At 35.6% G+C, this 15,100-nt stretch overlaps 1 protein-coding gene across 6 annotated transcripts in view; it reads left to right on the top strand.

Annotated features, from left to right (window-relative positions):
- Nucleotides 1–15,100, top strand: part of PPP1R12A (protein phosphatase 1 regulatory subunit 12A) — a 146,796-nt gene that overhangs the window by 113,953 nt on the left and 17,743 nt on the right. For all 6 annotated transcript variants that reach the window (XM_037158485.2, XM_037158486.2, XM_037158489.2 and 3 more), the window contains 5 exons: nucleotides 4,018–4,108; nucleotides 4,541–4,741; nucleotides 4,984–5,152; nucleotides 6,939–7,060; nucleotides 13,518–13,583. In XM_037158485.2, the coding sequence (XP_037014380.2) occupies nucleotides 4,018–4,108; nucleotides 4,541–4,741; nucleotides 4,984–5,152; nucleotides 6,939–7,060; nucleotides 13,518–13,583 (649 nt within the window). The remainder of the gene's footprint in view (nucleotides 1–4,017; nucleotides 4,109–4,540; nucleotides 4,742–4,983; nucleotides 5,153–6,938; nucleotides 7,061–13,517; nucleotides 13,584–15,100) is intronic.

Genomic DNA, 15,100 nt, shown 5'->3' on the forward strand with positions numbered 1-15,100 from the left:
CCAGGTTAACTTTGTCTTATTTGTGGCATATAGTGTTTATAAATAGACAGTCTTAAATATTCTTTGTCTCTGGTGCCTCACAAAGTGCATCCTTACAGTAAGATCCTTAAGTCACATGTGTGGTGATTATATGAAAAATAACAAAATGTTAAGTTTTTAAATGTAGGTTTCTTCTGTCAATATAGTTACATTTCACTTTTATTTTTGTGGTGAAAATTAATAATACTTATGTAACACCACTACAGATGGCTCAAAGATTGTGATTTGAGGACCAGTATAAGTTGTATCATATTTGAATTATCCTTTCTTTATTTTGCTATATGTTTAAGGCAGTTTTAGGTTTTTGAAGTGTTCTTTATAAAATCATACAGCCAACAGAAATTAGAGGAGCATAGGCATCCATCATTCTCTTAGTGAAATAAATTTGAGAGTTTTGCTTTTATGGGGAGGTAGGGTAGGAGCAGAGCATAAAGTGGTGAAAGGGTCAGGAGTCCTTGGTTTTTTATTACTTCCTCTGCCTTAACCCTAAAGTTAGAATTCTCTGCAGATCAGAATTTTTTCTATAAAATGAGGTGTTTGATTTGTATCATTTTTAACTCCCAGAATTCTTTTAACTCTAGTATTCTATGCTTTTAATATTTCTTCAGTGATAATTGAGGTCTAATGAATATCTCCCAGAATCATATGTTGTTTCAAACAAATTATGATTCTTACCTCAGATTTTTTTAAATTTTTTATGTTGTAGAAAGCTGAGTTTCAACTTTTTAGAATTAATTGTAAAAGACATTTAAAATTGAGAATTAAATATTTGGAGTTACTATAAGGGCAGAGCAGGTTCTAATTGCATTAGAAACAAAATGTGCCAATTGACATTTTTCTTGGTCTCTTACAGAAAATGTGTTTGTCTTACCTTGTTTCAGTGATGTTTGCAGTAATATTAATGTGTGTGTTTTGTTTCACGTCAGATATTTGCTTGCAATTTTGAATATATTGTTGGCCTCTTTTGTTTGTCTTTTAATTAAAATTCATTAGTTTTTTTTTCTCAAAATGTATATGGTTTTAATGTTGCCTCCAAAATGTATAGATGATAATTTAAATATATATTGTAGCTGAACAAAATTTAGTTAACACATTTATGCCTTTTTAGGTACCATTATATATATATGTACTTATGGATATTATGTAAAGTTACCATACATGCTATTAAATTGCATCATGTTAAAGAATTTTCCTGCTTTTATTGACCAAGATTGGGTGAGGAGTTCTGTTTTTGTTAGCTAAGATTTCTAGTGTATTAACTTTAAGGGAGTGGAGTAGGGAGAAGAAACTAGCTTTAAGTAGATGATGGTAGCAAATTATTTCATTGTTTAAGTAGTCTAATTCTCCATAATCTTTTCAAGCTGCAGGACAGTACCTTACTAATAATTTTGTATTTGTAACGTGGATTCACCTGGAGCTGTTGCTTTAGTATAGCTACTCTTTTCCACCATTTTCTCCTCACTCAGCCAGCTCCCATTTGTCTATTTATCTTCTCTATGGAAGGAAAAAAGCTAAGTGAGAAACAAGGGTTGGTATTCAGATATTTAAAGATGTAATTTGGTTGACTACCCAAAATATAAATCTTATGAATAAATACAAATATTTCAGCTAATAAATGCCAGTGGATTCAAATATATATATATTTGGAATAATTGCATTTATTGGGAAAAAATCTTTAATTTAAAATAACAACTTTTGGGTTACTCAGAAGATCATAAACAATATAAGACAACTGGGGAGTAAACTTGCATTACCCCAGGTAGTTACATGAAAGAGATCCTGCCTCACAGTATGATATAGTAATGATTAAAACAGTGAGGAAGTTTGATTCATATATTTTGTCTTTTTGATGATTAGCTCTTTGTAATTAAAAATACATAAAATATATGAATCATTTTTTTTTATCTACATCTATTCTTAGAGGCCTGCTTTATATAGGCACTCCAAGGATGGAGAAAGAAACTGATTATCATATGGAAACTACCAAATATAAGAAATGTATGCGTTAGAAATTGATAGACTACATTTTTATGGTAATTTGGGGCAAATGTTTTATGGGAAATTTAAATGAACAGATTTTACAAGTCTTCTAACTATCGATTTTTATCCCCCTAACCATCATATGTCAAACCAGATATGATAAATAGATTTTTTTACCTTGAAACTTTGAAAATCAATCTTGGGTCCTTGGAAGAGTATGGTTGATTAGTGATTTGCCATGGAGTTAAAAGGACAAATAGCAATGCAGATTTCCATGTTCTGAAGTAATTATGAAAACTTTGACCATATAAGTAGTAGGGGTTAGAATTTAGTAGTTCATATTCTTGCTTTTATAGCAGCTCTTGAAATGCTGAAGTGCTATGAAACCATTTGGGCTGCTATAAACTTTCAAGTTTTTTTTTTTTTGGTTTTTTTTTAAGATTGTATCCCTCCATTTTCAGAGAGCAGGAAGGGAAAGAGAAAAAGAAGGAGAGAAACATCAGTGTGTGGTTGCCTCTTGTGTGGCTGGCCCCCACTGGGGACCTGGCCTACAGCCCAGGCATGTGCCTTGACCGGGAATCAAACAGGCAACTCCCTGGTTCACAGGCTGGCACTCAGTCCACTGAAACACACCAGCCAGGGCAAGCTGCTATAAATTTTTGTTTAACCAGATTTGCTGTGTCATCTAGGTTTCATCGCCTTTTACTATTTTCTTCTTATCTGGTAGAAATCCAAAAAGCAATAAATTGCATAGGACCAGTTGGTGCATAAATAAGTGTTAAATGAATGGATGTAAAGAACAGCCATTGGACCATATTTTCCAAGCTGATGTCTCATGGAGCACTTTTCCACATTTTACAGGTGTACCACCAAAGGAAAAAAAGATGTATTCCCTACTTAAATGATTTTGAGAAATGCTGGATTAAACTAGCTTCTTCCCTCAGTACTTCTCAGACCTTTGAATACATTGTGATTTTCTGGAGACACATGAGAATGTATAGAATTTTCAAAATTAAAACACCAACATCAACAAACAAGCTTCTCATCATATTCCAAAATTAATGTTTCTTAACTAAGAACGAGTTTATTGGTTATTCTCTTTTTTTGTATTACTTGTAATTACTTGAAAAGTCAGTAGCATTGTTATAAAAATAGGAAATATCTGTTATATTTCAATAAAAAACTTAAAACTCTAGAGAGATGATAGACAGGCAGAGTGAAATTATAAGACAGAGCCCTGCAATACATAAAAAACTCAGGTAATTCTGATCATTGCAGGGAAGTTTTCTTTCTGTATTACAAAGCTCTGTCTTACCTTTGATTTTTCAACCCTTTAATTATTTAACTCTTGACATAGATTGCATGCCTTTGAAATTATGCATATCCTAAGACAGGACGGAACATAGTTTTAGATTTATAAGATGAAATTTAATGAAGATAAATTACCCAAGGGTAATGCTGATTAAAGCAGTTCATGTATAAAACCACTTGAATTTTTAGAGAACTCATAATGTGAACAAGATATGATATCTGCCAAAGACAGCACTAATAAATGCACAGTGACACAAACGCAGGGAGCACTGCTTACTTAACTCTAGTCATCCCGTATCCTAAATGTTACATTTGGTCCTGGTCATTTTACCCTAAAGACACAGCCAGTCTAGAGGTTAGCCAGATAACTTCACATATGATCTAGGAAGGTATTACAGGGAATCCAAAAGGGGATAATGTGGAATGACATTATATAGTTCTGTATTTAAAAAAAAAAAAGCAACTATAGTTGGGAAGAATTTGAAAAATGCTATGTTAGTATGATTAGTTCTATTTAATCTAAAAAAATTATCAGGTTGAATTTCAGAGTGGATATAGCCATTTTCTGAAGACTCTTTTTCCTAAAATCTATTAAAATTCTAAACTTGTATGTTTTGCTCACATTCCTATGTAATAACATTCAGAGATGTTGCATCTGCAGGTAACAGTTATTGTATATTACTATAGATCATACCTCACTCCTGTTAGAGATGAAGAGTCTGAATCCCAAAGAAAAGCAAGATCTCGACAAGCAAGACAGTCTAGAAGATCAACACAGGTACATTTATAATGTGTATAATATCTGAAACTTCAAAGTAAATTACCTTTTTTTTTTTTTCACTTTTCTATGAATACATTCATGTCAGTATATGAGTAAATCATTAATGATAAAAATTGCTTTCATACTCCTCCCTAGCTTTTTTTATATGCATACACTGTTACTATTACATTTCATCTAATTAGCATATGCCTTGTACCTCCTTGACCATGTTTTATTCCAAATATGGTATCCGGCACAGATTATTTGATAAGTCTTAAAATGAATTAATTATATATAATGTCTAATAATTATGAAAGAATTCCACGAATATTTGAAGTTAGGGGAAATAAATCTATTAGGTTTATCAAATAGTTACTGTGCAAGTATGAGAAAAATGTCACTCAGTAGTTACCATCTCATTACCTCCTCTTTATCTTTTTTTGTGTGCAGGGGGTGACACTGACTGATCTCCAGGAAGCTGAAAAAACAATAGGAAGAAGTCGTTCTACACGAACCAGAGAACAAGAAAATGAAGAAAAAGAAAAAGAAGAAAAAGAAAAACAGGATAAAGAGAAGCAAGAGGAAAAAAAGGAGTCAGAAACATCTAGAGAAGATGAATATAAGCAAAAGTATTCCAGAACATATGATGAGGTAATACTATACAATGACACTGCTAGGTCAAACACTAGGAATAATTCTTGTGATTTTCAAACCCAAGAGAGATTTCTTTTATCAACAAACCATATACAAAATACTCCTAAGGATCTTAATTAGAAATCTGAATTATTTTGACATGAATATAACATCACTTTTCCATTGAAGTGAATTTAAGTGTTCTGTGTGTTTTTAATTATATAATATTTCAGATGGATTTTTAATCTAATATTTCACAGACTTACCAGCGTTACAGATCCGTATCAACTTCAAGTTCAACCACTCCATCCTCTTCACTTTCTACCATGAGCAGTTCACTGTACGCTTCCAGTCAACTAAACAGGCCAAATAGTCTTGTGGGTATTACTTCTGCTTATTCAAGAGGATTAACAAAAGAAAATGAAAGAGGTAAGAAAACCAGATTTTGAAAACACCATGTTTCCTTCAAATAATCCTTTGTGTTGTTATTTCCTAATTAACATTTCAACAGAAAAGAAGTAGCATTCTAAACTGGGGGTCATTCTACTTAAATGATAAGATGATTGAGAATGAGAGAAGTAGAAAATGAAAAAAGGAAATTATATGAACTGGCATTAAATACATGTATTTTTATAAGCTAAGGTATCATAAAAATCTTTATGTCTACTAATATAGAAAAGTTAGTATACAAGAACTGATGGAGCAGTTTGTTAGTGTTTTAAGTTACTTTTTGCCTGTTCGTATCTTTTACACTTTTTGGTGGAATTGTTTCAAACTAAAATCACTTAACACATGTTACGTCTTTTCTAAAACAAAGTTGTTTTTATGCTTATTTCTTTAAAAATTGACATTTTTTCAGCTATATTGGCATACTGGTGCTCACTATTAGCGTTTCCTGTTATTTCATATAAACTTTCTAATTTAAATTCTAATTGGTTTCTATTGTACATCAGAGATGGGTACTAAATAAAATTATTTCTTATTACAGACATTTTTTGTTTTAAAAGCAAATTTTCATAGCTTTAGTCATGAAAATAGCAACAATAATCATGTAGGGTAGACTTCGGAAAATTAAGTTATTCCTAATTTCCAGCTGCTTTTCTTTTTTTGGTCATTGAGATGTTTTAGTTCTTTAATCCATTAAGTCGAGAGGTCCACATGTTTATCGAAATTTTGAGCCAATATTTAAAAGTATTTGCATAATAGTTCAGATTTCAGTCTTCTGTTGAATAACTGGAAGACTTGGCATCACTGGGTCTGAATTCTCACGTGTCATCAATTGTCTAGAGCCCAGTAGTAGCAGCCCCCCAGCCCCTCGGAACCGTGCCCTCCTGGCCCATTTGATACATTTTTATTACGTGGCCATTGAAAGGCATTGTAATTTGAGGTCTTTGCTATAAACTGATTCAAAAAGTAACTTAAAAAACCCTCTAAATACTTATAATTTAGGCCTATCTTTTGCTGGGACTCTTCACTAGTGATACAAAGAGCCTTTTAGAAATCATTGCTTTGTTCCACATATATTTACCTCTTAAAGCACATTCAGAGGCCATAATCTTCTAATATATATGTTTGAAGCCATTTTAATTACTTCAGGAAGGAAACAGATTTTAAGACTGATATTTTTCACACTGATTTTTTTTTTATGTAAGATAAATATTTTCCCAGGAAAAGGATTTGCTCTTACATGGTATAGAAGTGAAGTTACTGATATATGTATCTTGATGAATAATATTTATCTTGCTGAACAAGGAATGGGACTAGTAGAAGGATAAAGTGATATAATGCCTACTAGCTATTGAATCATTAAGAAATGTTTGTTTGCTTGTTTCCTTGAAGTGTTAACTTTAGGTGTAGTAACTATCTCCCTATCAGATATTAATTAATAAGTAAGACCTCATTCTCTTCTTAGGGTTTATTTTCTGTTCAGCAAATATTATTAAGTGTATCTTTTGAGCAACATTTTTGTTTTAGGGAGTAGGAAAATGAGGTAATTAAAATTCTTGTCTTGATTCTCCTGTATGTATCTGATGAGAGATACAAATACACGTTTAAACCACGTGTTATAGAAGCATGGAAGAGCAAAATTTGATAATGATTAGGAAATTTTAGAAGGCTTCACAAAGGAGGCTGACTTAGAACTGTTTTTACATTTGCCTTGCAAAATACTGTCAAGATACATTGCTACCATGTGGTGCATTGTAATCCTTAACAGAGGGAGAAAAGAAAGAAGAGGAGAAAGAAGGAGAAGACAAATCACAACCTAAATCAATCAGAGAACGTCGGCGACCAAGAGAGAAAAGAAGATCTACTGGAGTTTCATTTTGGACACAAGATGTGAGAACCTATTAAAATACAACTCCTTGATAGTATACTTCTTTTCAAAAGTACATACTAATAATTTCTTACATGCCTCAGATTATATACTCTTTAGATCGTCACTATGTGTTTTTAAGCCAAGTTATGAAATAGGAAAAGCTCTTCTATAAAGGATAGTTAACTACTTAGAGTTTTGGTATTGCTTAAAAGCAGGATTTCTTTTGGAATAATAATAATAATAATAGCTTCAGGTCACCATATGTACACACACACACACACACATATATATATATATGTACTAAACTGCACTCTTAGAGTCTTGAAAGTATCCCATTTTTATGAATATGAATATAAGATATATGCATAACAGTTATTTCTATTTCCACTGGTGCTAGATAGAGACAATTCTTACCAAATCAGAGCAATTAATCCTATAGAATTTAATTTTTTCCCCCAATTCCTGATTGAATGCCTGGTACTATTCATATACAGAAGAAAAAGGAACTCTGGGGTAGATGTTAATGAGAAATTTATGCTATTTTAATATAACATACAACAACTATAGTGGACAAACGTACTTTGTTTTGCAGTTTGGGTTTGTTTTTTTTTTTTTTACCTCTTGATTTTTTACATTTTTTTCTTTTAATATAGAAAACTTCAACCATACAAAAGTAACAGGAAAGCATAATGACTCACCCTGTGTATTCATTATTTAAGCTAATTCCGCACCACTTCCCCAACTCCCATATTATTTTGAAGAAATCTTAGACATATCATTCCATCTGTAAAAATTTCAGTATGTTTTTAAGAGATAAGGATATCTTTATAAAAATTACTAAAAATAGTAAATACAGTATTATATCACATAATGATTAACAATACCATGAGCACCCTTACTGTTAAATAAACACTAAATCCTTAGTATTAAATATCCAGTCTCTTTTAATGTCCAGTTAGTTCATGTATGACATAAATGGTTTGTTGTAGTTTATGCTTTGCTAGTTTGCTTAGCATTCAAATAAGGACCATCTTTAAAGTCTCTTTTAATCTGTGAGTTTTTCCATCCATTCATTTTTTTCCCTTACAGTTGTTTTCTAATGAACTGGGCTTTAATCTTCCGGCAATATAGTTTTTTCTGTTTCCTATTAATGGGTAGTTGCAAGTAGAGAATTGATCAGATTCTGGTTTAATATTCTTTTGGCAAGGTATTGTTGTTGCTCCATTAGAAAGTACATGATGTGTGGTTGATTTTAATTGACTGTTGGTAACATTTTAATAGTAAATTAAAACCTCACAGTCTTAGCACCCAGACATAGAACTTATTACTTAAAATAAGAACTTATAAGATGGAGGCATAGGTGGAGACGCGGTGCCTTCTCACACAACCAAGTTTAGAGACAACTAAATATTAGCAACAGAAAACACAGCCAGAACACAGAAAATTGAACTTTTCGGAAGTCTGTTAACAACAAATTCTTCAGCCTGACTGGTAAGGGGCAAAACCAGCAGCTGGTGGAGCGGGGTTGCAAAGGAAAACTCGGTCAGATGGACTCAGGCGCGCAGAATCCAGGCGCAGGGTTGGACCTAGTGAGAGACCGAGCAAGCAACCCAACGAGTGACCGTGGGGAAACAGCGAGGGAGCAGGGCTGCGGGTTGACTGTGGTCGCGCATTTGTGCGCAGATAGACAAGCGAGGGAGTGGGCGATTGGACCGAGATCCAGCGGGTCCCCACGGCAAGCAGCAGCGGTGGGCGCTGCCATTTCCCCACTCTGACCCCGCCCCCACATACAGCATTACAACCTAGCGACCTGGGAGTCCAAGGCTCCGCTCCTCACACTTCAAGGGCACGAACAGACCAAAAATGGCTCAAGAAGATCTCAAAGCCCCAGAGCCTATAACTCTAAGCGATGAAGAAATAGCAAAACTCTCAGACGCACAGTTTAAAACACTGGTCATCAGGATCCTCACAGACCTGGTTGATTATAGCCACAAATTAGACAAATATATGAAGGTGAAACTAATTGAAATGAATGGAATTGCACAGGAAACCAATAGCATGAAAAGGAAACTGGGACTCAAATCAATGGAGTGGACCAGAAGAAAGCAAATAATGGCCAAACAGAAAAGGATGAAGAAGCAAGAATTCAAAGAAATGAGGAGAGTCTTAGGAACCTCCAGGACATCTTTAAACGCTCCAACATCCGAACTATAGGGGTACCAGAAGGGGGAAAGAAACAGCCACCAGTGGAAAACTTATTTGAACAAATAATAAAGGGGAATTTCCCCAATCTGGCAAAGGAAATAGACTTCCAGGAAATCCAGGAAGCTCAGAGAGTCCCAAAGAATTTGGACCCAAGAAGGAACACACCAAGGCACATCATCATTACATTAGCCAAGATTAAAATGAAGGAGAGAATCCTAGAAGCAGCAAGAGATAAGGGGACTGTCACCTACAAAGGAGTTCCCATCAAACTGTCAGCAGATTTCTCAAAAGAGACCTTACAGGCAAGAAGGGGCTGGAAAGAAGTATTCCAAGTCATAAAAACCAAAGACCTATTACCAAGATGGCTCTATCCAGCAAAGCTTTCATTTAAAATGGAAGGACAGGTAAAGTGCTTCTCAGATAAGATCAAATTCAAGGAGTTCATCATCGCCAAGCCCTTATTATATGAAATGTTAAAGGGACTTACCTAAGGAAAAGAAGATAAAAAAACATGGACAGTGAAAGGACAGCAAACTACAGTTATTAAGAACCACACCTAAAACAAAAGCAAACTAAGAGGACAGCTACATCAGGAGTGAACCATAGAAATGAAGATCACATGGAGGGTTAGCAACAGGGGAGTGGGAGGAGGAGAAGGGGGGAGAAGGTACAGAAAATAAGTAGCATAGATGGTAGATAGAAAATAGATAGGGGGGAGGGCAAGAATAATATGGGAAATATAGAATCTAAAGAACTTGAGACACATGGTCATAAACTAAAGGGGGGTTAACGGGGACGGGGAGGTAGGGTGGAGGGGAATGAAGGGGGGGAAATAGAACAACTGTAATGGCATAATCAATAAAAAATAAATTAATTTTAAAAGAACTTAATATTGAAAGTTATTTTATCTTCTTAATAACTAATACCTGTTAGGAGTTTCATAGGCAAAGCTGTATTTATTATATTATAGCATTTATTTTTTCCCCATTTTTATTCAGACCAGTTGTTCCTTCGACTCCAGCTTCTGGCACTATAAGGATCCTTCCATTTTGGCGATACTTATCATTTTAATTTGAGCCTGCATTGAATTGTGTTGTCATCAGCCATCAAAGCACAGCTCTCCTTTCCCTTCATAGCCACACCTGTATCATACAACATACAAAAAGAACCAAGGGCTGTGTCAAACGGTGGTGTGAAGTTAAGCAGCTTTTTGCTCTAGTATTACTAGTTTCCTTGTTTTAAGTTACTACTTTTTCTAATATATTTTATTAATTATGCCATTACAGTTGTTCTATTTCCCCCCTTCATTCCCCTCCACCCTGCACACCCCTGTCCCCATCATTCCCCCCCTTTAGTTTATGACCACGTGTCTCAAGTTCTTTAGATTCTATATTTCCCATACTATTCTTACCCTCCCCCCTATCTATTTTCTACCCATCAACTATGCTACTTATTTTCTGTACCTTCTCCCCCCTTCTCCTTCTCCCACTCCGCTGTTGCTAACCCTCCATGTGATCTTCATTTCTATGGTTCTGCTCCTGATCTAGCTGTCCTCTTAGTTTGCTTTCGTTTTAGGTGTGGTTGTTAATAACTGCGAGTTTGCTGTCCTTTCACTGTTCATGTTTTTTTATCTTCTTTTCCTTAGGTAAGTCCCTTTAACATTTCATATAATAAGGGCTTGGCGATGATGAACTCCTTGAATTTGATCTTATCTGAGAAGCACTTTACCTGTCCTTCCATTCTAAATGAAAGCTTTGCTGGATAGAGCCATCTTGGTAATAGGTCTTTGGTTTTTATGACTTGGAATACTTCTTTCCAGCCCCTTCTTGCCTGTAAGGTCTCTTTTGAGAAATCCTCTGACAGTTTGATGGGAACTCCTTTGTAGGTGACAGTCCCCTCATCTCTTGCTGCTTCTAGGATTCTCTCCTTCATTTTAATCTTGGCTAATGTAATGATGATGTGCCTTGGTGTGTTCCTTCTTGGGTCCAAATTCTTTGGGACTCTCTGAGCTTCCTGGATTTCCTGGAAGTCTATTTCCTTTGCCAGATTGGGGAAATTCTCCTTTATTATTTGTTCAAATAAGTTTTCCACTTGTAGCTATTCCTCTTCCCCTTCTGGTCCCCTATAATTCGGATGTTGAAATGTTTAAAGATGTCCTGAAGGTTCCTAAGCCTCTCCTCAATTTTTTGAATTCTTGTTTCTTCATTCTTTTCTGTTTGGTCATTTTTTTTCTTCCTTCTGGTCTACTTTGATTTGAGTCTCAGTTTCCTTTCTATTACTATTTGTTTCCTGTGTATTTCCCTTCATTTCAATTAGTTTAGGTTCCATATGTCCCTCTAACTTGTGGCTAAAATCAACCAGTTCTGTGAGCATCCTGATCACCAGTGTTTTGAACTGTGCATCCGAAAGTTTGGCTATTTCTTGGTCACTTAGAGTTATTGGCTCTGGGACTCTGAGTTGTTGTTGAGCCATGTTTTGATCTGTTTGTGCCCATTATGTATGAGGAGTGGAGGCTTAGTTGTTCACCAGCCACCCAGGTTGCTGGTTTGTGATGCTCTCTGTTGGGGCGGTGTCAGAGAGGGACAATGGCGGTTCTGTCTGCCGCTGGGGCCTACATGGTTCGTCTCACCACTGCTAGTCCTTCACCGGTTTATCTGCACACAAATGTCTGACCATGGTCCACCCTCAGTGGGTCCAAGGCCTTGCATTCTCAGTGGGTTCGCCCGCTACTCCACACCTGGGATCCGCCCAGGGCTGCTGGTGCACCAGGGTCGCGCTCCCGGCTGGGTCCAGTGGATCTTTCCTGCCTGACCCCGCTCTGCTGCTGGCTCTGCCCCTCTTACCAGTTTGGCTGAAGGGTTTGTTGTTGTCAGACTTCCGTGTATTTCAATTTTCTATGGTTTGGCTGCGTTTTTGTTGCTAAAACTTTGTTGTTTTTAAACTTGGTTGTGTGAGAAGGCGAAGTGCTTCCACCTACGCCTCCATCTTGGCGGAAGTCCTCTTAAGTTACTACTTTTCAAGACCTCTGGGCTTTCTACCCCCTCCCCACACCACCACCACCATTTTTTATTTCCAGTCCTTGTGTTCTTTCTTGAAACTGCAATACAGAAAGACAATCAGTTATTGATATGGAACTAAGATATTTATGTTAATAAACAATAATAGCAACAGCATTGACTTCTCCTGTTCCCGGCCTGGTGTTCACATGTCATTTTTACTAGGCACCAGATTCTCGCTTGTACAGATTCTCTCTAATCCTTAGAACTATTCTGTAAAGTTTTAACTATAGCTCAGAGAATTTTAAAATAAATTTGTACTAAGTCACATAACTAAAAATATCTATACCAATGTTAAATTAAGATGATCTAGTTTTAAAGCCTGTGGTGTCTAGTTTATATAATGAGCTAAGATGGATATGTTTTCAAATTTCCCTTTTCTTTCAGCCATTTAAGGTTTGTTGAGATGTTGAAGATCATCTGATACAGGGGTGTCAAACTCATTTTCACCAGGGGCCACATCAACCTTGTGGTTGCCTTTAAAGGGCTGAATGTAATTTCAACCCCTTAACAGTTAAGAAGTAGTTACATTTATACAGTCCTAAAATTATTTTGGCCCTTTGAGGGCAACCACGAGGCTGATGTGGCCCCTGGTGAAAATGAGTTCGACAGTGCTGGTAATAGGATATTCCCATACTCTGGGATTCTAGGCATTTAACCTACAGAGTCTAATTTTCTATTTGGTGTGCTATAAACTCCCAAGGAATTTCCCAGTGGATAAACTACCTAAACATAATACAGCTGTTGCATAAATTTTGCCCAGATTATGGAATCCAGCCTTTCTTACTTAAAATAGTGAATTTTCTATTTTTGCTGCTTCATTATAGTCAAATAGCTAAATAGTACTTATATTGACTATTAACGCTCATGAAGTATTATTACATTGTAAAATGGACTCTCTTCTTTCTCACGCTAAGCCTCCAGCTTCCTCACCCCTAATAAAAGTATTTCCTAAATCAGGTTGTTCGGTAGGTGGTCTTGAATTAGCCATATGTACTAAACTACTTAGATTATTCAATGCAAACAAATAAGGTTCCTCTAAAGGTTAATAGGGTAGAAAATTTTTCACTTAAAAGTCAGTGTTCCTTTTGATCCATTACCCTGGTAGGTTTTTTTCCAAGGGTCATTTTAAATTAGAAAAGCTCTAAACTATTTAAATATCAATTATTAGAGATTTTTATTAACTTTTCTAAAATAAATTGACAATCTATTTTAGAGTGATGAAAATGAACAAGAACAGCAATCAGATACAGAAGAGGGATCCAATAAGAAAGAAACTCAGGTAAAAACCTTTATTTGTATTTAAAAGTATGCATATTTTTTTGTTGATTGATTTTGGGGGGTGCGAAGAGGAGAAACATCAGTTTGTTCCACTTACAGATGCATTCATTGGTTGCTTCTTATATTCACCCTGACCAGGGATCGAACCCACAACCTTGGTGTGTTAGGGTGACACTGTAAGGATCTGAGCTACCTGGCCAGGGGGAAGTATGCCTATTTTTGAAGGATTACTTTACTTGTATTTGTATTTATTCATGCAAGACAGTTACTATGTACCGTATCTGTATGCTGGGGATGGACTCATCAGTGGTTTGCTGGGATCAGGGCTGGAAGGACTGGAAGGACTGGAAAGGGATATTTTATATTTTGCCTTATACACAAAGAATATTTTAGAGACAGTGAAAATGTTCTGAGTTTTGATTGTAGTGGTGGATTTATGGATACATACAACTGTCAAAACTCATCAAACCGTATACACAAATGGATGTAGTTTCTTGTATATAAGTTAATCTTCAAAGTTGGAAAGTAAAACAAACATAAAAACAATACTCTTGACCAAAGAAAAATATCTAAAGAATATCCAGAAGGAGTGGATCCCTTTCCAGACCCAGATTTTAGTTTTGGAAATATCAGAGTCATGTTCTGGAAAAGGCTATAGGCCATTTTAATTTTCTTCACGTTTGTTTAGAAATTTAGTGTCTCTAAAGGACTTTTACATTCATTATTACAAGTGATCTTTCCAACAGTCTTCTGAAAAGGGCAGTTTTTTTCTCAGTACAGATAAAGAAATTAAGACAAGTTTGAAAGACTTGAGGTGGCATAGCTAGCAAGTGGTGAAAGTTTTGCAGCCAGTTCCCTCCCCCCAGGCTGCCTGTTGTTCAGCTGCAGAGAGCCCACATACTTCAAAGACCTCTGTTCACACAGGTGTAGAGCTGTGCAACATGAGTAAGCTCTAATCTTACAAACTCAGCCCCTTCTGGCCTGAAATGTCACTCTGGTCATATCTTCCTCATTTTTACTTGGAGTTTCTAAATAGAACTGTTAAAATTTCTTTTGGTCAGCAAGGATCTATAATGTAAAGTGACCAGAAGTTGGTTACTTGTGGTGACTGTAAATATTTTTTTAAGTTCAGGTTTACTTATTTTGTCCCAAAGGATACTTTCTTTTCTATGTGGCATGAGAGACAGTAAGAAATTAATCATTTCGAAAGGTAAATTATTTTCAGGGTTAAAGTTTGGTCACTTTTAAACTCTTTGCCTATCAATTTTCAGTACTCCCCCAGTTTACCTGTCTTTATTTATTATATGCTATAAACTTGTCCATCATCTTTGTTTACCAGCAGTACCCTATGAATTCCCACCTCTCAAGGAAAAACAATGGACAGGTAAACAAGAGAGAAGAATTTAGTACACCATCCCCATCTGACACTTCTCACTGCCTTGTCACACACAGATCTCATGTCCCACCAGACTGGGATAAGAGGGAAAAGACATTCTGGCTTTCAGAGTTATAATTTTT

This window comes from Artibeus jamaicensis, unplaced genomic scaffold (genome assembly GCF_021234435.1).
Source record: "Artibeus jamaicensis isolate MK-2021 breed Jamaican fruit bat unplaced genomic scaffold, CSHL_Jam_final scaffold_584, whole genome shotgun sequence".
Lineage (NCBI taxonomy): Eukaryota > Metazoa > Chordata > Mammalia > Chiroptera > Phyllostomidae > Artibeus > Artibeus jamaicensis.